This window comes from Pyxicephalus adspersus, chromosome 12 (assembly GCF_032062135.1).
Source record: "Pyxicephalus adspersus chromosome 12, UCB_Pads_2.0, whole genome shotgun sequence".
Classification (NCBI taxonomy): domain Eukaryota; kingdom Metazoa; phylum Chordata; class Amphibia; order Anura; family Pyxicephalidae; genus Pyxicephalus; species Pyxicephalus adspersus.
In genome coordinates, this window is record NC_092869.1 from 7,131,548 (window position 1) to 7,158,919 (window position 27,372).

Below are 27,372 nucleotides of genomic sequence, written 5' to 3' on the forward strand. Positions count from 1 at the left end.
GGGGAGGTACGACTGCTGTGCGCTTTGCCCACCAGAGGGGGGCTAGGGAGGGCTATGATATATCAATGCGGTAAGTGCATGGACCTGTAGTAATAATCAGATTTCACCTGCTCTAAATGTCCAGAGATTACTGAATGGATTCTGTGACATATTGTAAGGTGCTGTCATTATTTCTTTTTCTTCTTTTATTTAAATAGATCTAGTTATTGTCCTGTGATCATTGATTTTTTTATTTTTGTTTTACCTTTTTTCATAGAGGCAAAGTCTAAGAATACCTTATCAATTACTGTTTTGATCAGGATCTCCATCCTTCTCATTGCCAACATAGTGATTGTTGTGGTCATCAAGTACAAATGGATCAATTCAAAAACCCCTATGAGCATGAGGCCAGTGATGGACACACCTGAAACAGGTACGGTATCTAATCATTCCTGGCTTAAAAAATTTATAAACAATAATTTATAACACACCTGCACAATAGTCAGCTGTTTGATTATCTTGTCATATGCAGAGTACAGCACCAACTTCAGCTACTATTGTGTGACATGTAGATCACTTTCTTGGTGCCCACTTCTCCCCCTAAAGAGCCCTACTTATCGCAGTGATGGTTGGGTCACTTCACACCCATACATTGTGGTGACACACATTGACAGATGCTAAGTTTTATAGTGGCATTAGCTCTCTAATAGATCTTGTAGTAAAGGGAAGCGAAACTGCAGTTAATGTCAAAGGTAGGGGGCATAAGAACATGGCTTCTGTCTGTGTCATTTTTATTAGATTTGAAACATAAACTGTTATCCCATGCATGCTGGTCATGAGCAAAATCACCTTGATTCATCTTTAGTTTTAGGCTGATGTTTTAAGTGATAGATGAGTAGTGATGAAAAAAAGAGGTGATATAAGAACAAATTGGAGCACCTGGTTTAACATAAGAAAACACTGATCTAGTTACATGTTACATGTAACAAGATAAATATTTCCAAAGGAGCCAACATAATTTTTGTTCCTAAACACAACTGGTCCAGTCACCTCCAGGATCCACAGGGGATCATGTGTTTAGTAGAACATCGATTTATGGGGACATTTTTCTCTTCTTTAATATCAATATCCAAACAAATAGCAAATTTCCCCATTTTTTTAACTGAGCAACATCATTTAACCAACAACTGTTTTTTTAACCAACATCATTTTGTGACCAAAATACGGAACTGAATTGCAAAAGGGTCCCAATAAGCTACAATAATGACTATTCACTAAGTGACTGAATGGGTGACACAGTCTTAGCAAGATAGCAAAGGCTGTAGTGGGTAGGGATAAGTGAGAATGCCTCTGGCATTCTTGCGAAAATGTCCTCGAACTTCTGATGGGTTCGCGAAATTTCAGTGAACCGATTTTGCGAAACCATCGGAAGTTAATTTACCTCTAGTGCCCCAGGAGTGAAGTTTCTCCATTGAGAGTTTATCTGCAGTTCAGTTCCCACAATCATCAGGCTGATAAGTACAGCCCAGTGACCATGGGAACTGAACTGCAGATGAACTCTCAATGAAGAAACTCCATTGAGAGTTTGCCTGCAGTCACAGCTGATTAGAGGCACTCACATGCCTCCAATCAGCAGAAACCGCAAAGTTCCCACGGTCACGGGGCTGTACTTATCAGCCCAGTAACTGTGGGAACTGAATTGTAGATGAACTCTCAATGGAGAAACTCCAGGATCGCAGTGGATTCTCAAGGCTGTATTCGTTCATGCAGCCCTGGGAATCCTGTGTGCGATCCCCGGCTCTAGAGGTTAAATGGGGACAAGTGACCACATTCAAAACCTCTAGTGCTCTCTGATTGGCTGAGGAAATCTTTACTCAGCCCATCAGAGAGCACTAGAGGTTTTAAATGGGGAGACTTGTCCCCATTTAACCCCTGGTGCCAGGGATCGCACACTGAGCTGATCACAAAATGCAACCATGGCATGCCAATCACAAAGTAAATATAGGAAAAAAAACATATAATCAAAAAGTAATTGCTAAAGATAGATGGGAAGGAACTATTTACTATATATTCATGTTGTAGCTTGATCTTAATCAGTATGTCTTCTGTTTCTAGCATCTTTACCTAAAGCCACTCAAAATGTAAGTAACATGACAATTACTTTTAGTTTTATAAACAACTAATTGTGCAATAAGCTCATGTAGAGGCTTTACATGGGAGCTTAGATCAGGGTGGATTGAATACGATTGTTCCAAGTTATTGGATAGTGTGCAATATGTTAGAAGAATGAAGATGGAAAAATATTTTTATATCCAAACAAAAGGTGCTTTCCTTTAGTTGATGAGTTGCACTTCGTACCGTACCATACCCATAAAATTCCAATCAAGTACAGTGCATATACCAAGTACCAGTGGGGACTCCATATAACAATGCACCAGTGGGGACTCCTTGAATGTCACAAGGTCTTACAAAGGCACTTGCTTTATCGCAGGTGGAGATACACATAAACTATTAGTATTGGTATAAAAAGTATTAATCCTCAAAGAAAATTTTGTAGGGACCGGGTCACACAAAAATCAGAGGGAAACTAAACCTGTGATACTCACCAGTACTTTTCCTTGTTTCCTTCCCCTAAACTATCTTTGGACATCTTGATTGGCCAGTTCGGGATGACCTAGCTCACAAGAGTTCGTTTTTTCCCAGTAGGTGCAGGGAAGGCTTGAATTGGCAGATATCCTGGCAACCAGAGCTGAAGCTGCATATCCACAGCTCAGATTTTTGACAGATAACTGGAACAATTAGGCAGATAGGAGGGACTTTGGCAGAAGGGACATTGCTGTTCTGCAAAAATTACCTCTTGGTCAAGTACTCCTAAAAGTTTGATAATTTTTTCACTAATGCAAAATAGAAGTCACCACCAAATGTTGGTTTTTGTTTAGTATACATTGCTTTTGTTTATTTTTGTTTTCTTATAAATCATGTATTATTTCCTATTCATGTAAGATCTTTATTTTACATACGGATAGAAGCATTTAGTACATGGTTTGTCCTTTGGACTGTCTCTTTGTACAGTATATCTAAGTCCCAAAAGCTTTTCCATACTGGATAGAGCAGTTTTAAAATCGCTATCAGTTTTTCCTGCTATCTGTCTCCTGCTGAGGAGATTTCCCTTCACTTCTTCCCCAATAGACACAACAGACAGTGGGAGGAAATCTCTCCAAAGTAAGTAGTGTTACCATTGAAACAATGTGCCTGGAAGGTTTCAATATTTTACTATTCTGGTAACAACTATACATGTTGAACTTTCCCAAGCAGAAAAAATATATCTCCAGACAGTAATAAAACTATGACAGAGGTTTTATTTCCTCATCACTCTATCCTAAATGAAAAAAAATAACATTTTTGCCTTTGATCAATGTGTTGGTTCTCCTTCTCACTAGTGTGTGCTGGAAATCCTGGTAAAAATGGATTGAAAAGACATTTGGTGAATCATTATTCTGGTTTTTGAAAAGAAAGAATTTATACATTTCACAGTGGGAATGGGTGAAATACTTCCTGCTGCTCCATAGACTTTTATGGGTTGCTGTGGGTGAGACACTACATGTAGCAGCTCAGCCAGGGATGCTGTTCAGGAGCATAGGGAAGTGGTAACCACTAGGGAGGCCTCTGACAGCCTTGTGAAAATTTCCTCGAACTTCTGATGGGTCCGCGAAATTTTGGTGAACCGATTTTGCGAATTCTATTAAAGTCAATGCGCCGACATTTAAACATTTTTAGCAAAGCCCCTATGCATGTTACAACCACCAAATTTGCTAAATATATGTAGGAGAACAGTGGCAACAAGGAAAAAATACAAAAGTTCCAAAAGACCCTCTGGTTTTCCAGAAAATGACAGGCAAAATGACAGCAGGCAAATAGGATTTTTGCGTGATGGACAGCATCCAGAAGGCAGCATAAACATTAGGACATTGAGAAAGGGTAAACTCAACCCACTGTCAAAAACAGCAGAAGAATGCATTGCTATTTAATGTACGAACCCCTATTTATTTATATAGCTGCATAATTTGTTTACGCTATATAAATCCTGTTTATTAATAATAAAATAATTGCTAGCTGGCATAATGCCCTGGATGACATATGTTAGGAATGCTACCCATAAAGTTGCAGACAAGTAGCGCGGTGATATTAGGCAAAAGGATTAAGGACCAGAGACGGAGCATGGGTCAGCGAGAGCAGTAGCAGTGTTGCCTCTGGTCATCTATCGCTAGGAAGACCGCATTGGTAACTGGCATCCAGAGCTGGGGGTAGTGCATTGTCAATGCCACCCAGAAGTGTATTTTAATGAATTGTGAATGAATTTTAGTGAATGGAGTACTGACAGGTGTCAGCAGCAGCAGGAGTATGAGGGGGGCAGTGAGCCCTGAGATGGAGCGTGGACCGCATTGGTAACTGGCATCTAGAGCTGTAGGGCATCGGCAATGCCACCCAGAAGTGTGTAATGTAAATATCTGAAATATGTGAAGGGCCAGACCAAGATGTTTTGTGCACCAGCACTGTTGCTGTGGTCTGTGGTTGTGGAAGCGGTAGGAGGGTAGACGATATTGCTAATTTGCGTCATGAAGTGTATAACATGAATGCCAACACTCAATCTTATAATACTTAGCTGAAAAATTAGGCAAAGGCAATGGTACCTATCAGTGTGGCAGTGTCCGCCTGAGCTCCCTGTGTGGAATGTGGTCCGCGGAACTCCTCACACAGCTAGTTGCATAGTATTTTGCTCAGGTGGGTCACCTTTTCTTTCTCTTGTGTCAGGTTGGGTAGAAACTGTGACATTTTGTCTTTGTAGCAGTGATTCAGAAGGTTGGCCAGCCAGTTCTCATCCCAGTTTTTGATGCTGCAAATGCCCTCCCTAGGCATTGCAATATGTGGACACACATATGAAAGAGGGGTTCCCTGGGCTCATTCTCCTCCTGTCCCTCAGTAGGCACCAAAACATCTTCCTCCTCATCACCCACCTCCTCCTCTTCAAGCTGCAGCAGTTCCTGTTGTTCCATTGCCCGCACAATGCCTTGGGTGTGACAGCACAAATGCGGGTTGGACGGGTCCTGTCCAGCAGCCCCAACATGGTTTCCCTCATCATCATCATCATAACCATCTTCCTCCTCCTCCTCTTGAAAATTCTGATGCTTGCCAGTGTCCCTTCTTGCTCCTCCTAATGCTGGCTGTGCGCTATGGAGTGTAATGTCAGTCTTATCCTCCTCCCCCATTTCTTCCATCCCTCTCCCATCCCCACTTTCCACCAGGCCACACAGGGTATTATCAAGCAGAAAGATGATGAGTATGACATGGTTCCAGGCTGACCGCTCACAACGTTTGTGGCCTGCTCAAAGGGGGCCAGGGTGGAGTTTCATCTAGTCAGTGTCCTAAAAGAGTCTATGCAGTGGCAGCCTCTGTTGGCGCTGGATCTAGCTAAGCGCCGCGTTGGCAGTAGGGGATCGGCGTTCATGGCTGAAGATGGAGCGAGCCTGTCTCTGTAAGTCCTGCAGTCCTGGGTACGTGCAGAGGAACTTCTGCACAAACAGGTTCAGTACTTGCGCAAAGCTGGGCACATGTGTTATGGGGTCCATGCGCAGCGCGGCCACAAGGTTGGCCCCGTTGTCGCATACTTTGTTGCCTGTTGTGAGCCGGGAGGGTGTCAGCCAAGCCTCAGCCTCTCTGTGCAAAGCAGACAAGAGTTCTCTAACGGTATGACTTTTCTCCCCCAAAGGCACCAGTTTCAGCACTGCCTTGCAATGGGTGTGCTTGAGGGAGCCGTAGTGGCGTGCCCGCTTAACCACAGTGTCCTCTGCTGCTGGCCTTTCAGGAGGAGTGTCGAAAAAAAGAAGGGGTCGGCAGTAGAAGGAATGAAAAAGGAAGAGGAGGGAGAGGACTGAGGTGGCCCAAGCTTTCCCACCACACCCCTCGGCTAGGGTACCAGGTGCTGCAATGCCTCATGCAGACTACCGCCCACTTAGCTTTGCAAGGCCACCCAGTGAGCGGTGAAGGACAGTTAGCGTCCCACTCTGTGCCTGGTGTCCATTTGGCCAGACACCGAGAATTTCAATGCCCAGGGGAGGTTACCCATTACATTTGCATGTAAACTGGGTACAGCTGTGTGGGAGAAGTAATGCCTGCTTGGTATATTCCACCTCTGCTCGCCACAGGCCATCAGGTCACGGAAGTGAGCAGAGTCCACAACGCTGTACGGCAGTAGCTGCAAGGGCAATAGTTTGGCTAGACGCGAATTGAGCTCAATTACTCTTTTGTTGGTTGGGCCCATAGCCTGATGCCTTGCGCAAAACTCCAGTAGAGTGGGTTGAAGGGACTGGGAGGTAGGGGAGCTGAAGGGGTCACTTGAGTACCAATCTTGCGGCGACAAACGCCACAAAACCTGTGGGCAGAAGCTGATACTTTATCGCTGCTAGAAGTCTGGCTGGCACCAACCTCCTTAGACGTAGTAGCAATGACAGTTGGAGGTGAGGAAGGAGTCAATGTAGGTGGAAGAAGAGAGGATGACGTGGTTGCACCTCCTTCAAGAGAACGCAAGTACTTCCCCCACTTTGGTTTGTGGTTCTCGCGCTTGTGGGAAAGCAGGGATGTTGTGCCCAAATGTGCTCCGGCCTGTCCTCTGCGGATGTTCCTGTGGCACAGCATGCAGATTGCTATGCACCCGTCATCGTCTTTCAGCATGAAAAAGGACCACACTGCAGTGGTACGTGCAACCACTCTGCTGCTCTTTTTCCTTGCCTGCCCCTGTATCTGCTGGGTGCCCTGCATCTGCTTCAGCTCCATCTCCCCCACAATCACATCGTCTCTGACTTTTCCCCTGCTTGTGTGCATTCATCTGTGTGTTCTTTGGGGCTCACGTGAACCAGATTTTGCCCTCTAAATACATCTACCAACTTACTGGTGCTCCTTTTTGACCACTTGTGCTGCTGTCTCTCAACAGTTTGCTGCTGCTGCTGTCCTGCAGTGGCAGACATCCGGGGAGTATGCCCCCTGCCAGATGCGGCAGGTGGCCCAACGCCACGCCTTCCTCTGTGTATACCGCTCATCTTTTACTTATTCGGGCAACAATGCACCTGTACCAAACGGTTTCTTTGGTAAATAGCAAGAGGTATCAAACACTGAAATATCTATTTTTTTAGTGTAGGACAGAACTTTTTTTGTAGCAAACTGGCTTTTTTTTGCTAAATAACACGAGATATCAAAGACTGAAATATCTGTATTTTTTTGAGAGTAGGATAAAATTGTTTCTGTAGCAAACTGGCTTCCTAGGTACATAGGACCATGTAGCATCAAAAACTGCTATATCTGTATATATACAGATATGCAGAAGGCTTCTAACCTGTCCCTGTCACAATGCACATCTCTCCCTGCTCCTATCCCTCACACAGATCACAAGATGGAGTGACTAACCCCCACTCATTCCCTGTATACATGCCTGTGCTCAGGTCTCTCCTGATTGGGCTGCTGGGTCTTGCTGTGTATCCTGGGAACAAATGATTTGCTCCCAGCCATGCCATTCCTGCAGAAAATAGAGGGCATTTCTGCCCCGTTTTTTCCCTCGTTTCATCGGCGAGAACACAACTTCATGACAAATCACAAGGGCGTTCTCGCTTAAATGTTCGGTGAGCGAGAAACGCCCGATTTGCCGCGAGATCGAACTTACAAATCTTGCTCGCTCATCTCTAGTAACCACACCACAACCTCACCCCCAATCTGAACATGGCCTTAGACAGTTAAGCAATTAGGAATTGACAGGTAAATATGTAAAAAGAAACCTAGAATTTTACCTGTGAATCTGAAATACTTGTATGCAATATTTTGTAATTACATTAATAAAACAATGTCTCAATATGCTTTCAAGCATAATTTTTTAATTCTTTCCAGCATGTTGTCTATTCTGAAATACGAGCCAGAATGGAGCCAGAAAGAACATCCATTCCAGGTGCTGATGATCTGAATGGGGGATGTAAATGAAAGTGGACTAAGGATATGTATTGGGATTCACAAATTTGGAGATGAAAGCTTCAGTAAAACCTATACTTCAAATTGCAAGAGTTATCACTGTTTCTTGGTCAAAGCTGCCTAAAGGTTCTCAGCTTCCCTCTATGTCAAGATTACACCTCACCCATTCCTCCTTACTCTTTTCTTTGTCATTAAGTGGCAAATAGCAAAAAGTCTGTTGTAGCCTTTCAACAGTTGAGTGATAAGGTCATGGTTTAGAGCACTTACCTTTCTGTATACAATCTTCATTTTAATGTACACTGCACTGTGCATATCATACAACATGATTCTGGGTATCCTAGAATACTCCAGGATGTTGCAAAAAATGTACTCTTATGCACAAACATAGGAGTTGCATCATTCCAGCCTGGCCAATTTAAGATGTTAGACCCAGAACCATTTGAGACCAGAAAGTGAACCGGGTGAGAATAGTGACACCTGCGATAAGTGAGGACAAGTAAGTATAATTTAAAAAATGTAATCAGGCATGTAAATTTATTTAATTGCAATACTGAACCTGCCTGCTCACAAACGTTTCCTAACCATTTTTATTCTATGCTTTAACAACTTTTAGATCTCAGGTGATGTTATTAACAAAAGTTTATTTTTCTTGATTCCTTGATTGGCCACTTTTCACAAAACTGCAATGTAGAAAGGATCTCTGCTAAACTAGTTGTCACTTGTATGATATAGATGCCACTTGGATTTAATGTCAACATGGCTGCCAGGTTTGGATGACAGATGGAATATAAAATAAGTGGATGTGGTTAATAAATCAAAATTTGAAATAGAACAATTACGTGGGAACTTCTATATAAAATGCAATAATTATTTTACAATATTTTAATATTACCAAAATGTATTCTTAAAGTATTAAACTTGGCCAAGCCCTTATATAAAATATTTACTTTTAGTATGAGATTTAGTTTCATCTTCTGTGTCTGAGACTGAATGTCAAAGCTGGCAGTCAGAACTTCTAATTCCTTGAGGACATAACCCATGCTGTCTTGCAGCTCATAGGTTCATGTTGTGGTAATAAAACTGTTTTGAGGACTATAAATATCTATGAGTTCCTGTTATATGTTAGAAGAGCTGGGTGACAGCCTGAGCTACAACTATCTGGCCTGTCTGTTCACCCAGCTTCAAATGTTTGTATAATAGTATAAAAGTTTATGAAATTTACCCTGAATTTGTCTTTCTTAAAATCATTTTGTTTTATACAAGATGTACATTTACTACTAGATAACTATAATTTTATTAATTTCAATCATGTTCAACATTTTTTCTTTTTCATGCCATAAGAAGGTTGAAAAACCAAAATAGCAGATAAATGGGTCGGTTTATTTGTGACAATTTTAATATGTAAAGGCCCATGTTAGACCAATGATCTGCACTTTATTACGGCTGATAAAATGAGTCGATATCTGCTCTATTTGTGTTTGGACAGTCAAATTATTTGAACGCAGAGGTGATTTGGATGTTTTATATGAATGATACTTGGTACGGAGTACAATTTACTCAATGAACACTGCTGAAGCACCAATGCACCATGAACATAAGGAGCCTAAAGCATTCAGAGCTTCTTTAATAACAAGTATTTGGAGTTGGAAACTATTGTCCAACCCTTGTCTCCTGTTGCGGTGGCTGGTTACTACCATTGCCTGCATTTGGTATGTACTCGGACCATTAGTTTGATATTTGCCCGGCTTTCTAGTTTTTTTTGAAGGTACGTCTGATGTAAAGATATCAGCTCTGCCGTGCACAGCATTGTTAATAAGTAAACTACAGTGGTTTTTACAGGAAAAAATCTACTATTAGTAAATTTCAAAACAATGCACACCTAGTTTACTGTCTCAAGTTCAGATTTTAAAAATCAAAATTAATTAGTAAAGCATTAGGTTTTATTTGGTTTATTGTTCATAAATGTATAAAAAAATCTCTAAAACCTAAAGTTCATCCAGAGCTGCTCATTAGGAAGTTTACCTCCTTCATGACAGCCAGAAAAGCTTGGACACCAATGATTTGTATTTTAATTGCATTCTAGAAGGTGCAGACTATTTTACTGGGCATTGTATCAGGACATTCGTCACTTTGACCACCAATGTAACAGAACTTTCTACTCATTGCTCCCTAATAACAGGAGAGAATAGAACATGACTACCAATGTAAATGAACCCTTCTCCACTCACCACAAATGTAAAGGGGCTTCTCTATTAATTATCTATTTAGGAGGACATTGAATTTTTTATGGATTGCATTTATTTTTTTTTTGGCTAGTATAATTTTTTATTTGTTTACATTCTGCTTGGACATGGCCTTCTCTTTAGAGTTTTGTTAGTATATGTTACCTCTGACTTTAAAATGTTTAGAATTTAATACATTTGGGATTCTTGTGTCCTTGTTTTTTGTTCTTATTACATACAGATGTGGATTTTTCCCAATTTCCTTGTCCTACATTTACAATGCTGTGCGATCTACATTTATTTAGGTGACTACTGGCCACAGGCCCGGGCTACACTGACTGGTAAAGGAGATAAAAAACAGCACTGCATAATGGGGCTCTGGCACACATAGCTGATGAATTAGCCATAAGAGGTTAAAAGAGATTGGAAGTGGAGTGTTAGAGAGTATGGTTTCATTGTTATCCCTTTAAAGGAACCATTTAGGAATTATTTGTGAAATATATTAGTTGCCTCTGTTGGTTTACCTCTAAACATGACAGTGACCAGACTTTCATATTGCTCCTCTGATTCCAGTAGTCTCTCAGCCACTGATCTGAACAAGGCTGTGAGGTAAGTCCTGATAAGACATATAACAGGTTTCTGTAAGACTCTTTATCTTTGCACTGACCATACATTCAAGCTAACATGAGCTCAAACTTGCTCATCTCCCTCCAGGTCCCACAGCAGTTTTATGGGCCTTTTTTGAGGGGGTTACAATTTTCTTCTACACATAGCCATCTAAAGTTTCACCTATTGGGTCTGATTTGTTAAAGCTTTTTAAGGCTGTAGAGGATACACTTACCAACGAACCTGGGTGATCAAGCCAGGCTGGAATGGATTTGGTTTGGGATTGGGATTTAAGAAATCCATTCCAGGTTTGCTGTACCATCCAGGTTCAATGATCGAAGTGTATCCTCTCCAGCTTTGGAGAACTTGAAAAAATAAGGCCAATTGTGTCTAAACAAATATATATATATATATATATATATATATATATATATATATATCTTTAAACAGGATAAAAAGCTAAATCTTCTCTAAGAATCTCAACAGTTTCCAGCTGATATCATCTTTACCAAGATGATTGATCTGCATCACATCTAAGTTGCTGCTACCTAACTCAAAGTGATATATATATTATTTGGCTGTTCTTGCAATGCTCATTACTAGCTGTCCAATATGTGGTTGTTCCACTTCCTTCTTCTTGCAACCTTTTTTTAAGCAGATGATGCTTTCACACGTTTTTGGTTGCATTGCCATTTACTGCTGGTTTCATGAGATGTAGCTTTGCAGAGAGCAGGTAGAGGAATATGTAGGTTTTGGGGTTTGTGGGACATTACCATCATCATCTCTAAGTGCGAAGAACATTACCAGTGGTATGCATAAATGTGATGCTTTACTGTGTGTGTATATATGTATATGTTTAACGTTCTCAGTATGCTTCTGGACCATTATGCTATTTAACAAATTTTAAAGCCGACCCTTAACCAGAGTTTTTACTTTACATAAAAGGGTAGACAAACCTTTCATAAAAGGTAAAAATGATCTTATTATTTTTTTTTTTGGGGGGGGGGGGGGATAAGAAAAAAAAATGAGAAAAAGGGTAAAGCCCCTCTCATTCTGTCTTTATGTGTCACACATCCTGCCTGACATCTGCTTTAATCTGACTTCTTTGCACCAGCACAGTGAGCTGTTGTCACTGTCACAGAAAAATCCATTAAGAACCGGCCACTGGGAGAAGGCTGCAAGGATCTCCAGTAATTTATTATGCTCAGCAGTGCTGGCTTCCCCAATCCTCCTGTTAATATGAATAATAGCAAGGTAAAATTAAGTACTACACCAGGATTCAACTATTTAGCACAAGCCTCATTCTCCTTTCGAATGTCATAGCCCTCTCCTCTACTGAGAGTGTCTAACTGCTTTATTGTGTTGGCACAGCTCCTTCACTTAGCGAAAGGTATTTTCTCACAGTAGCAGATTTGCCTGGAAGGTTCCATAAAGCTCTAGTGACTTTACAACTGGAGTTATAACTTTGCAGTTAATGATTGTGATTGCAGCCTGTCTTCAGCCAGTTACGGTTGGACTTTTTGTAACGTTCCTTCATTTGCTGGTTTCAGCAGATTTATTTACTCTCCAGCTAATTGTGGTACTTGGTATATACTGTCAGCAATTGGGGATTTGAATTCTGACCTCTACAGTACATGCAACCATTCTGGGAACAATCACACTTCTGACACCAATAAAGTGTAAGTAAATCATAGCTAGAGGTGTTAAGTAAAAGTCAGTTCTATGCTGTCATGGAAAGTAAATATATTAGGGCTTCTAGGCTGTTGCTGTATTTTTAGGGAAAAAGTGCTGTGTTCATGTAAAAAAAAAATAAAAATATTCTTATTTTCCTTGCTAACGCCAATGCTGAACTAATAAACCAGTACTTTAACTGCAACTGAACACTCCTGCGCCACTGTCCAGCAGTGAGTCAAAGTGCTGTCCCCTCTGGACTATGTGGCCATCAAGCAGCTCCCTGGCTGTGACATAACCAGCCTCCTGACCCCTGATTTGCCAGAGGCCAAAAAAAGTAGCCCAGATCCTGGACTTATTCTTCATTGAAGTGGTAATTTGACAACTATCATTGGTGCACTCATTACTTTTTGTTTCCTGTTGCCAACCTAAGATATAATCCGAACTAGTGTTGCCTGCTTCCTGGACCAACACATTACCTGACTACTTAACTATAAACTCTCTTTGCCCTTGGTTGATATTGTCACACTTACCTCTTCCTTGCTAAAGCACAGGCACCTCACTTCTGTGTATGCAGACAGTTCGGAGCCCAGGCCTACCTGCTCTTCCACTAGTGCAGACCCCCCCTAGCTCTGCTGAGCATTCCCCATACACCTGTTGATTAATTTAGTGCTTTCCCTGTCCAGCTCCTGTTTTAACTCCTTGTGGCCCAGTCTGTTGTTTCCTAGCCAGTTCCCTTGTTCTGTTCTAGTGTTCTTCTCTGTCGGTTGTTATCCCCGTGTTACCTGTGCCTCCTGTCACTTCCAGTGTGTCCTGTGTACCCTGTATCTGTGATGGCACCCATGTCACAGGTGTCTATTTCCCGGATCCCTGTTATTTGACCCCTGGCTTGTGACCTGACCTCTTGCCTGCTGCCTGCCTCGACCCCAGCCTACCTTGACAATTCTTCCGCCTAGTGATTTGGTACCACATAGGGTTGGTGTTGGAATTCGGGTTTTTCTTATATTCAACCCGAAAGTGGCTGTTCAAATTCAGGTATACCCAACTCGAAAAAACACGAGATTCGACAGAAAAAAATGTAAAAAAAATGTGTTAAAAAAAATAAAAACTAATGTTAAATTAATTTATTTATTATTTATTGTTTGTGTTTATTTACCTCATTTTTTTTTTACAGGTTTTCCTACAATGACATGATATCCCTTACTTTATAACACACGTTCCAGAACAGTAATATTACGATACAGTTGTTACATTTTTCTTTTATCCACTGTGGCAAAAATGTAACAAATGTATCATATTACTGTGCGTGTTACAAAGTAAGAGATACTTGGCAGCTGGGCATCTTCTCAATAATTGCAGCAGACTCTGCAATCATTGAGAAGAGTGTGCGATTCCCGGGGCACTACAGGTTAATTAACCTGTAGTGCCCCAGTGACCATAGTGGAACTGCAGAGTTCATCTGCAGTTCAGTTCCCATGGTTACATAACCGTGGGAACTTTGCGGTCAGATAGAGAAACTCTATCCAAGAACACATACAACTAGTAAAGGGCTGCAAGAGCAATCTGAGTCCCTAAAAATAACCTTCAATGGTGTTCGAATTCAGCATTCGATCACCTAAACAATATCTTATTATTCGATCAAATACCTTTTAAATCGAATAGTGAGATATTCGACCAACACTAGTACTGCATATCATCCAGCTTACTCTGGTGTGTCCAAGGACCGCAAACTAGCAGTAACCAGCAGTGCATCATCCTCACCACTAGAGGCTCTGGAGAAGACCTAGTTGCCGCTTAGACTCTGCGCCTTGGCCCTGCTCAGGGCTCACACCATTTTTGTGCCTCCTAGAGGCACCACCTTCCCAAGGGTGACATATATTGACCTCCATTCTCCGATCTGCTTTTGCACAGTGACCAAAACCTGCGGGAAAGCAATAGCAAGGATGGCTCAACCTAAAGTGAGGGCTTGCCTATAGGTGTAGAATTTGTTGTCACATTGGGGGTCAGTATAGACATTTAATGTTGACCTTAATACATAAATATATATTCTTTTCCTTTAGGTCACTTTCTGAGGGCCGCTTTATCATAGATTTCTAAAGTAACTGGTGGATCAGTATTTAGGAGTACAAACAGTATAAGTTCAGGTTGTGGTTTCTTTTTTTATTTTACTGAAGCATCACTTCCTCTTGTTTAAAAAAAATCTACATGATAATGCATTGCCATTAGGGTTATCATGACAAGATGTCTCAGGAGCACTCGTCGGTATCTATATTGCTAAGTTGAGTTTGTTCGGGCTTATGGGGTTCCAGCTTATTCAATACCTATTCATCATTATTGGACATCATTGTCAAGTATTGTAGAATTTTCCCAACCCCTACTTACCAGACAAGGTATGATATGCATGTATTCTATGTTTGTAGATTGTACTACAAGTCTGATGAGCATAGAGCGTATGTATAGAAAAATATATATTATATATATTAAATATAGTGTGTTTTTGGTCCAATCTTTCCATCAGGTAGGGGTACCTGATCATTTTCTGCTCTGTAATACCCCCCTTGTAGAGGTCTGGTTTAGATTATAAATTATGACTTTAGGATAGTTACAAATATTTAAAAAGTTTAAAAAGTTCCACCTTTCTGGTCCCCCATTGTATAACATTGGTGGACCTGTTGAATAAATGACATGAATAAATAAATAAATTGTTTATTACATTGAAATATCAAACTCGGTCACATAACCTTCTGATTTGCTGGTATAAGTATAATCACAGGATACACAATCATCATACTACAAGAATGCATTTTTTATTGGATGTAGAGAATTTTTGTAATTGATATTGGATGTTACATTATAAGTCCTGGTACTCCATGTGAGTCTGTATCTTACTCATCCTCACATGTGAGGTATTTGCAATCCATTCCTGTTGTAGTTTTATTGAATAAGTTCTCCATACAGACTGATTTTGATTCAGACAGTCAGGACCATGTGTCTCAGACTAACTGAAAAAAATCATACGTGTATTTCCTGATGTGTGTTGCCCTTCACTTGACTTTGTTAAAAGTGCATGATATATAAGTGTTATCTTTTTTCACTTTGGCATTTAGGACTTACCTGTTATCTACAGTCTACAAAAAGTTAAATACCTCCTTCAAAAGGTAAAGGGAAAGACTGCAAGAAATTATTACAAGTGTGTTGTATGTCCCTTGTCCACCTTCCCTGCAGACACTTCTGCTTCATTTTTCTTGTACACTGGTTTGACCCAGGTAGCTAGGATGTTTGCCACCTCAATTTAACAATAACCTACTCACTCCCCCCCCCATCTTTATAACATTTTCCCTCAACAATACAGGCTTTATTGTAAACATAATACAACATTTTGCATACATATCAAACAAAATTCCTAATTACCATAAAAATTAATTATTTATTTAACCATAATACAAAAAATAACAAAATAACACTGTCCCTAAACACAATCACCTCAATGCAGGAATTAACCTCCTTTCCAGGTTGCAAGCCCTCGGAGGTACCCTTAGGTCCCACACCTAAGATGGTTCTCCCTCCTACACACATTCCCTTTACAGGTGTCCTCTGCCTAACCCTGTACACATTGTCACACTTACTTCTTCCCTCTAAAGCACAGACGCCTCTCTCCTGCACATGTGGGCAGTTCTGACGCTGTGAGTGCTTCTGTTTCCAAGCTTCATCAAATCTATTCAATCTGCTGGCCTCTGGTCCAGCCCTCGCTATTTACCTAGCTCACATACTGCAATAAGTGTTTGTGCAACAAGTCTTCACTAGTGCTCAGCCCCTAGTCCTGTGAGCTAGTTCCTATTCACCTGTTGCTTAATCCAGTGTTTCCTGTGTCCAGCTCCTGTGTTAACCCCTCGTTGTCCAGTCTGCTGGTTCCCAGCCAACTTCCCTGTGCTGTTCCAGTGTTCCTCTTTGTCTGTGGATATCCCTAAATCACCTGTGCCTCCTGTTGTTTCCAGTGTCTCCTGTATTCCCTGTGCCCGCAGTGGCCAATGTGTCACTGGTGTCTCCTGGATCCCTGGCAATTGACCCCTGGCATGTGACCCGACCTCTCCTGCTTGCTGCCTGCCTCAACCCCGGCTTTCCCTCTCTATCTTTCTGCTTAGTGATTTGGTACCGTGTTTTGCCCACCTTGGTGTGCCAAAGGACCACAACCTGGCAGAAACCAGCAGCGCAACATCCTCACCACTGGAGGCTCTGGAGAAAACCTGGTTACTGCTTAGACTCTGCGCCCTGGCCCTTCTCAGGGCTCACACCACCTCCGTGCAAGCCATAGCACCCCCCAGTGGTCCTGTCTCTCCGTGCGTGACATACATTACCTTCTTAGCCCCATAACCCATACCCCCCAGTCCCTGGTCATGCCAACTTTCTTCCAGTCTCCTCCCTCGACATCTCCAGGCCTCTCTGTAGCATAGCTCTCTCTGCCACCTACTTGATCACTTCTGTTAGGACCTATGTACATGAACATTTGTTTGCTTTTGTGTGTATGCTCAAACAATTTAAAAGCAACATAAAGCAGCTTATAGGGGGGTCAGGAAACTGACAGAGGGTGAGTGGATGTAACAGTAGAAGAACTCTAAAACTGATCTCCAATGCAAAGTGAATTAATCTGAAAAGATGGTATGTTTGTATGTCTATAAAATCATTTATATTATACATTGTTGTAGATGTTTATTATTTGTCATTTACTTTTAGCACAGAATCAACTTTGTGCAATACAGGTAGAATGATGTATAGACTGCATTTTACGTTTCCATTCATAATCCTCATCGGTAAGTAATAATCCTCATCTTCCATTTACATAGGTTACAGTATTACAGGACTTTTGTGTATATTTAACCCATGTTTTGTGTGTTTCTCCCAGATCTCTGACATTATAGTGAGGTAGATAGGGCTTAGATCCAGCAGTTTTGTTGGCTAATTAAAGACAAAACTTCAGCTTCGCTCATCATAGTTTGGCAAAGCTGATAAAAAGTAAGGTATGGATGCACTGATACTGGGGTGGGATTATACATTTCCCCATCACAGTTACAGAAACTTTAGGGGGCCAATCACACTATTCTTTCTAATGTAATGCATTAAGACAGTCTATTAAATTAGAATAGATTTACAATAGAAAAGGTTATTTACTTTTTATTATAATAATATAAAAAAAATAGGTCTGGAGAGCAGAAGAGAAGATTCCCACTCTATCTCCTTGTTGTTGGATTTGGGAATGTTAACAGTTTTTTCTTTTTGAGTGTGTGGCAGTTTGAGGTCCTTTAGGGCAGTGTGAGGAGAAGGTGATGGAGTGGGTTGGAGAGCCGTCTATGGTATAGAGTCTTTTAAAATGGTGTAAGTTGTCAGCAAGTGGGTGATAATTGGTGTGGGGAAAGTATGCATTAATAATAGCATTCCTGAGGCAGTGGCAATGTGCTTGGGAGCATGGTATATCAATGAGAGGCACAGACCCCTGGTTAATGGTGGTGAAAGAGGACCTGCAACCTGACTGGATGGTAACTTTGAAATAGTATAAAGGGGCAATGGGGTAAAGCTGTAATTTTATAAGGTTATAATCTTCAGTGTTTAATGTAAGTTTATAATGTTTAACGTATATTGTGTGGAGAGGAAAAAGCAGAAGGCGGAGGTGCTACCGGGGTTCTGACCTGCCACAGTCATGTGTGCTGAAGTATATTGTGTGTTGCTCAATACCAAACAATGGTTTGGGGTGCTAATTAAAATGAATTGCAACAAAACACACCACACTCTGGTCATATATTGCTGGGAGTATTGATAGTGTGCGATAAACCCAGAGAGCAGCAAAAAGAAGAAATATCCTATTTAACTTTGTACACCTATCTTAACAAAATGTCATTGTGCTTAACAAGTATGTGCAGTCTTCCTTATATCTGTTTATCAACTAAAACCTTACAGGATTTGCAGCAGACCCTGTGGTGATTTTCAAGCCAAACTGGAATAAGATCCGCATAGGAGAGTCAATAACAATGAGCTGTGATGTGGAGCCTGCTGCATCATACTATGAATGGTATCATAATACCAGCCTGATATCTTCATCCAAAGTCTATGCCATTACATTTGCCGAGACAAGACACAGTGGGGATTACTGGTGTTCAACCAACACTGGTGGTAGAAGTGAGAAGATCAAACTGAGTGTTAGCAATGGTAAGTTGAGATATTGTATACTGTATTATGTTTTGTCATCTTTTGTCACTTACAGATTTCTACTGTTAACTTGAAAAATTAAATTGAACAAGACATACACACTTACTGCAATGTACATTTGCATCTAACTTCATGTTTTTCTTTATCTTAGTTGACATCAGACTATATTATAAATTGTTTTATAACTGTGCAGTGTGGAGGCTTCACCATTACATCAATGCTTTGGTCTTGATTTCCTGAGTTTGGTTCTGACCATAGCTTCATCTACAAGGGGATGATTGCTTCCCAGTGTAGTCCTAACCTATTAAAAAGACAAAGGATTATATTATTTTTCCTTGTCTGTAGGTTAAGGTTTTAAAGTAATGTATTTAAGCATAGATAAACATGTATTTAAACATAAGAAAATGATTGTATGTAACAAATTTGTTGTTTCTGAAATGTTAGAACAAAAAAAGTTATATGATTTTATAGGAAGGGGCTCTGTGACTGAAGAATTAATAAGGAGCAGTATAATGTACACCTCCTTCCCTCAGAGCCAAACTGTGTTTTGAGCTTCAAAGCAAATATCTCACACCTAGAATTAGAGGCTGTTTGAAATTTGGTTTAAAATATACTACAGTGGTACCACGGTTTAAGGAAATATTTGGTTACAAAATACATTTCTTAATCTGAAATTTTGGAACTGGAATCAAATTTTCCCATAAGTAATAAAGGAAATAGAAATAATCCATTCTCATAACCAAAAAAATGACATTTATTTAAATACTGTACTGTACTATTTAACATATAGAAAATAATGTTATAGAGAAAAGAAAAGAAAAACTTTACCTTTAATGAGGACTCCTTTTGCCATATAGTATACCAGCACACACAAAAAATTTAACAAAAAAAAAAAAAAAGAAAAAAGGAAAACAAATGCAATAAAGCACAGCAATCACAGAGTGACAGGAGACAAGACAAGGAGAGACAAGATGAGGCAATGGGCCCAATTTATCAATAAAATCCGCGCTCGCTGGAAGCGCGAACGTATGCGCGACCAGCGAGCGCGGTTTCCCGCGGTCCGGAGTCGAGTGCGCTCGTACACTCGCCTCCTCACTCCCCCCAGTCCCTGGTCATGCCAACTTTCTTCCAGTCTCCTCCCTCGACATCTCCAGGCCTCTCTGTAGCATAGCTCTCTCTGCCACCTACTTGATCACTTCTGTTAGGACCTATGTACATGAACATTTGTTTGCTTCTGTGTGTATGCTCAAACAATTTAAAAGCAACATAAAGGAGCTTATAGAGGGTCAGGAAACTGACAGAGGGTGAGTGGATGTAACAGTAGAAGAACTCTAAAACTGATCTCCAATGCAAAGTGAAATAATCTGAAAAGATGGTATGTTTGTATGTCTATAAAATCATTTATATTATACATTGTTGTAGATGTTTATTATTTGTCATTTATTTTTAGCACAGAATCAACTATGTGCAATACAGGTAGAATGATGTATAGACTGCATCTTACGTTTCCATTCATAATCCTCATCGGTAAGTAATAATCCTCATCTTCCATTTACATAGGTTACAGTATTGCAGGACTTTTGTGTATGTTTAACCCATGTTTTGTGTGTTTCTCCCAGGTCTCTGACATTATAGTGAGGTAGATAGGGCTTAGATCCGGCAGTTTTGTTGGCTAATTAAAGACAAAACTTCAGCTTCGCTCATCATAGTTTGGCAAAGCTGATAAAAAGTAAGGAATGGATGCACTGATACTGGGGTGGGATTATACATTTCCCCATCACAGTTACAGAAACTTTAGGGGGCCAATCACACTCTGCTTTCTAATGCAATGCATTAAGACAGTCTATTAAATTAGAATAGATTTACAATAGAAAAAGTTATTTACTTTTTTATTATAATAATATAATAAAATAGGTCTGGAGAACAGAAGAGAAGATTCCCACTCTGCCTCCTTGTTGTTGGATTTGGGAATGTTAACAGTTTTTTCATTTTGAGTGTGTGGCAGTTTGAGGTCCTTTAGGGCAGTGCGAGGAGAAGGTGATGGAGTGGGTTGGAGAGCCGTCTATGGTATGGAGTCTTTTAAAATGGTGTAAGTTGTCAGCAAGTGGGTGATAATTGGTGTGGGGAAAGTATGCATCAATAATAGCATTCCTGAGGCAGTGGCAATGTGCTTGGGAGCATGGTATATCAATGAGAGGCACAGACCCCTGGTTGATGGTGGTGAAAGAGGACCTGCAACCTGACTGGATGGTAACTTTGAATTAGTATAAAGGGGTAATGGGGTAAAGCTGTAATTTTATAAGGTTATAATCTTCAGTGTTTAATGTAAGTTTATAATGTTTAACATATAATGTGTGGAGGGGAAAAAGCAGAAGGCGGAGGTGCTACCGGGGTTCTGACCTGCCACAGTCATGTGTGCTGTGTGTTGCTCAATATCAAACAATGGTTTGGGGTGCTATTTAAAATGAATTGCAACAAAACACACCACACTCTGGTCATATATTGCTGGGAGTATTGATAGTGTGCGATAAACCAGAGAGCAGCATAAAGAAGAAATATCCTATTTAACTTTGTACACCTGTCTTAACAAAAAGTCCTTGTGCTTAACAAGTATGTACAGCCTTCCTTATATCAGTTTATCAACTAAAACCTTACAGGATTTGCAGCAGACCCTGTGGTGATTCTAAAGCCCAACTGGAATAAGATCCGCATAGGAGAGTCAATAACAATGAGCTGTGATGTGGAGCCTGCTGCATCATACTATAAATGGTATCATAATAACAGCCTGGTATCTTTATCAAAAGTCTATGCCATTACATTTGCCGAGACAAGACACAGTGGGGATTACCGATGTTCAGACAGCATTGGTGGCACAAGTGAGAAGACCACACTGAGTGTTAGCAATGGTAAGTTGAGATATTGTATACTGTATTATGTTTTGTCATCTTTTGTCACTGTCATCTTTTGATTTCTACTGTTATCTTGCATAAATTTAATTGAACAAGACATAGCTTCATCTACAAGGGGTATGAATGCTTTCCAGTAGAGTCCTAACCTATTAAAAGGACAAAGGGTTTCACTATTTTTCCTTGTCTGTAGGCTAAGGTTTTATAGGAATGTATTTATCCATGGACAAACATGTACTTAAACATAAGTAAGATTGTATGTATATATGATTGTATGTAACAAATTTGTCGTTTCTGAAATGTTAGAACAAAAAAAGTTATATGATTTTTTAGGAAGGGACCCTGTGACTGAAGAATTATTAAGGAGCAGTATATTGTACACCTCCTTCCCTCAGAGCCAAATTGTGTTTTGAGCTTCAAAGCAAATATCTCACACCTAGAATTATTGGAGGGTGTTAGCATGAGAAATTCGGTTTAAAATTCGGTACTACAGTGGTACCGCGGTTTAAGGAAATATTTGGTTCCAAAATACATTTCTTAATCTGAAATTTTGGAACTGGAATCAAATTTTCCCATAAGTAATAAAGGAAATAGAAATAATCTATTCTCATAACCAAAAAAATAACATTTAATTTAAATACTGTACTGTACTATTTAACATATGGAAAATAATGTTAATAGAGAAATAAAGAAAAAAGTTACCTTTTAATGAGGACTCCTTTTGGCATATAGTATACCAGCACACACTTGAGGTGTCTCTAATGCAATATAGTGAAGAGCATTTATAGACATAAAAGAATTGTACACTGCACATTTGCCACTTTGAATTACCGTACAAAAAATGATAACTAACCTTAGTATATAAGGAAAATTTCACTTCTGTGGCTTGTTAAGCCAGATTTCTATGTCACAAAAACAAAGAAAGATAGGAGAAATGGCTTTTTGTGGCAACAAATATTATTTACTTCTATAATTGTGTTATTAGCATTCTAAGCTAGACATAGCCCAACTACGCTTGGTAGAGGTATACAAAAGTGCAACATGCTACAGTACCAATAATATATGTCACATTGAGTCATATCATAATTTATATGATTGTCTAATTTTCCTCATGCATTTTGCCACTTGGCTTCTTCAGGGGACTCACAGAAACGTAGACTAGGTAATAGAATATAAAGACATATTTAAAATTAAGTTGGGATACAAAAATTTGATAGAACAGACATATCATATACATTATACAGGTAGTCCCTGGGTTACATAGGATATAGGGAATATAGATTTGTTCTTAAGTTGAATTTGTATGTAAGTCAGAACAGGTACATTATATTATTAAATGCAATCAGGACAGATGTATGTTTCAACATATTATTAGGCAGTGTGGTGTCAGTTACTCTATAAAATCCTCACTGTGAGTTAATCACAAACAAAGCAAAAAAAAGTCTTTATGGAGCCTATACATTCACTAACTTCTGGAGCAAGCTGTGCTTTGATATGCAAGAAGAACAACTACACAGTTTGTCTTGGCCAATAAAGAGTTACAAGATGTTGCAGAAAAGCTCATTCTCAGCTTATTTAGCAAAAAATGTCTCTGTCCTGCACACGAGCCAGCAAAAAAAGCCTTATTCCTGCAAACAAACAAACAGGGAAGTCCTGTTTGTATCTAGGAGTCATCTGTATGTTGGATGTCCTTAACTCGGGGACTACCTGTAATTGTAAGTATGAAATTGAGTCATTTGAATTCAATTTCAAATATACAATTATAATGTATATGATGTGTCTGCTCCATCAATTTTTGTACCCAAATAACATTTTCTTTCTTCTTTATATTCTGTAACTAGTCTAAGTCTCTGTGAGTCCCCTGAAGAAGCCAAATGGCGAAATGCGTTAAGAAATGAGACAATCTTATGAACTATAATATAATCCAATGTGATAAATAACATTGATACTGTAGCATGTTGTTTACCACTTTTGTAGACCTCTACCAAGCGTAATTGGGCCATGTCAAGCTTAGAATGCTAACAACACAATTGTATAAGTGAATATTATTTGTTGCCCCAAACAGCCATCTCTTTTCTTCTTTCTTGTTTTTGTGACATAGTAAAATCAGGCTTGGCGACCATGTGCCAGTATTAGATAGAATTTCCCTTGGTACCTCACCACTTTCTTCATTTAGTCAGATTACTGAACATGTATATCCTCCTGAAACTATAATATACATTTCCATTAACTTTTTTGTAAAGTTATACAAGAATGTCGTCCAAAGAGAGGATAATCTGGTGGGTGCAACCCAAGTCGTTATTTCTACCTAAACAAGCTAATAAATTCACATTAATGCTCATAGATTCATCAGATGTCATGTTCTGTAGGTCCGGTCATACTTCAGGCTCCACTTCATGTATATGAAGGTGATGATGTGTCTCTCCGATGTCACAGTCCTCAGGGACGTTCTGCAAGACAGACAACATTCTACAGGAACAATCAGACAATCCAGACATCGGCCACCGACCCTGATGTACTGCCTATAAAATATACCGACCTGACAGACACCTACAGATGTACAAAGCCACTCCTGGCTACTTACATTTACAGTGATGACACCACTATTTCTTACACAGGTAAATCCTTCTAGGTGATGATAAATTTGTTTAGGGCTGATTTTCAAAATGCTTTTACCATAAAAATCAGACTTTAATAAGTGTCTGATTTTTTCAATCAAGCCTATACCTGATGACTTTTCAGGTTAGTAGCAATACCCCTGAATGTGATATTGTCACAAAACATTGCTGAATTTGGGAGGTCAGAGCAGGGGATCAGTGGGGAGTTTCCAATCTCCCAATGTGCTCCCCCACACCCAGGACGTACAGTTTTAAATTTCTCAGGTTCACTTATCATTACTTATCAGTAGATTACCTATACTATTACCAATATTATTATTTAGCAATATTTAACATTCTAATAGTAATTTATGAATTGTTATTTGTTCTTTTATATTATGTATATTGTTTTCTAGCAAGTGACTGGACTATTCGAGTAAGCTTCCAACCAAACTGGAACAAGTTACTTACAGGAGAGTCTATAACAATGACCTGCCATGGAGAAAGTCACGTGACTTATCACTGGTTTCGAAATAATGTGAAGGTAGCAGAAGGACAAATCTATAGAATCAGATCAGCTAGGGTTGGAAACAGCGGGTTATACCAGTGCCAGACTTATCTTCGTAAAAGTGCTGCATTTAGGCTGGATGTCAGTGATAGTGAGTTGGTCTCATTATTTTTGGCTTTTTTCCTTTCATTTAGGGCCCATAAACATGTAGTGAACAGTTCTGTCATGAACAAGGGTCCCTTGTGTGGAAAGAGGGACAGAGACAAAGAACTGACTCAATAGACCTGATTTATTAAATCTCTCCAAGACCGGGGAAGACAAACTATCATGGAAGAACCTGGGTGATCAAGCAAATCTGTAATCGCAAATACTGTGAGAGAAAATACTGTGACTGGAGGTTGTCATGAAACTTTCCCATTGGGGGGAACTGCAAAGACATCTTGGCATTTACTGCAGTTATTAGAAATTGTATTTGGATTTTTTGGGTTACTACAAACTTTATATTACATTACATATTAAGTTTCATTGTATTCCTTATGAATTTATATATTTTGTATTACAGGTCCTCTCATCCTGCAGGCTCCTGTCATTGTATTTTTGGGGACAGATGTAAATCTGAGGTGTCACAGCCGCCCTGAGTATTCTGTACACAGAACAACATTCTACAAGAGTTATGTCATTTTGGGGTCTCTTAGTGATCGCAGCACATATGTTCTTCCTAGAGATTCTCATGCCCCTGGAAGATACAGATGTGAGAGAATATTATCCCGGGATGAATATGTATCTTACACAGATGAAGTATCCCTACATGTCAGAGGTAACTGCTCATCATGCTGTATGTCTTGGCAATGGAGCTTTGTAAAGTAGATTTATGTCTGTACTTTGTGCTATCACTGCCAACTGTGTGCTAGAACTCCAGAGTGACTGCAACTTCCTAGGGTTATATTGAGGTAAATATGAAGAAGCTATTTGTCTCTATATTGCAGCCAATAATTACATAGTATGTTGTCATGACTGTGACACGGCAGAGCCCCCCCAGTAATCACTTTCCCCCCCACCCCCCCTACAAAATACCAAGACTATAATATCGGTTAATTGGCCCTCAGGCCTTTTATTATACAAACATAACTTTATTGACAATTATATAATCATAAATAACCATAAATAACCAATAACCATAACCATAAATACCAATACAACACATTAAAACAACCTTTTCTTTATTACCATAAAACATAATCAAACAATTACCATTCTATATTAACCTTCTACCAAAGTTCAATTAACCGGTTACTGGTCCTCGAAGGCCCCACAATTTAACCCCCTTTTCTTTGTGTCTGCACCACCGTGATATATATGCTCCTAGCTGCAACCAACCAGCTTAGGAACAATATCAGCGGCACTTTCAGCCCTTCCAACCAAAAAACCTTTTCAACCTTCTAATAACAACTTATTACCAAAGACTGCTACATCAAAGATGGGTCTCTCTCCCCCACTGAAAACATGAACCATCCAACTTCCCTCGGGGACCTCATCGCTTACACACCTCCCACACCAAACACTTCACCAAAAACACTCAAAGGAGCGGGTGGGTGGTAAACTTTTCTCTCTTCCTGTCATGCTGCCATATGCTCCACCTCTTCGGACTTCTCCTCCTTTTCACTCTTCCTGCCCCACCCCCAACTATGTCACACTTCACTCATGCTAACTACCTCCCTGAACTTCCATTTCAATTTACCGTTCTACTGCCTGCTCCCTATCCCCTCCCAGTCATGAAGGCCTTCTAAACAGCGCAAACATTTTTTTTTAGGGCTAAGGGTAATATGTGTGCCATTAAAAAGAATGATTTTTTAGGGGAACAGTGACTTTTAATGCAAGCACGCCAATGTAAAGCTGCCGGAGATGCGCGTTTCCGATTTTGCTTGATGAATCAGCCTCAATATGTTACACTGTTGTAATGTAACAATGTTGTAACATTGTTGTAATTTCGTATCTGGAAGCTCCTTTCGGTTTCAGAAACAAAATTTCATCCACATTTTCTTTCATAACCCGAAAATTCCGTGACAAGATACTGTCATAAACCAAGGAACCACTGTAATAGGTAATACTTCCAAATACAATTTTATAAAATATAAAAATCATATTTATGAATTCATATAATTAATGATTAAACAGATTTGACTCAGTCTACTTGAGGTGTCTCCAATGCAATATAGCGAAGAGCATTTATAAACATAAAAGAATTGTACACTGCACATTTGCCACTTTGAATTACCATACAAAAAATGATAAATAACCTTAGTATATAAGGAGAATTTCACTTCTGTGGCTTGTTAAGCCAGATTTCTATGTCACAAAAACAAGGAAAAATAGGGGAAATGGCTTTTTGTGGCAACAGATATTATTTACATCTATAATTGTGTTATTAGCATTCTAAGCTAGACATAGCCCAACTACGCTTGGTAGAGGTCTACAACAGTGCAACATGCTACAGTACCAATAATATATGTCACATTGAATCATATCATAATTTATAGGATTGTCTAATTTTCCTGTTGCATTTTGCCACTTGGATTCTTCAGGGGACTCACAGAAACGTAGACTAGGTAATAGAATATAAAGACATATTTAAAATTAAGTTGGGATACAAAAATTTGATAGAACAGGCTACATTT

At 39.7% G+C, this 27,372-nt stretch overlaps 1 protein-coding gene across 1 annotated transcript in view; it reads left to right on the plus strand.

Moving 5' to 3' along the window:
- Positions 1-20,152: 20,152 nt before the first annotated feature.
- LOC140342518 (uncharacterized) overlaps positions 20,153-27,372 on the plus strand; it is a gene marked incomplete in the record, with an annotated part of 62,180 nt that continues 54,960 nt past the window's right edge. Inside the window, 5 exon segments of the mRNA XM_072428725.1 lie at positions 20,153-20,213; positions 21,344-21,592; positions 23,962-24,210; positions 24,606-24,848; positions 25,260-25,514. Coding sequence (XP_072284826.1) covers positions 20,168-20,213; positions 21,344-21,592; positions 23,962-24,210; positions 24,606-24,848; positions 25,260-25,514 — 1,042 coding nt within the window.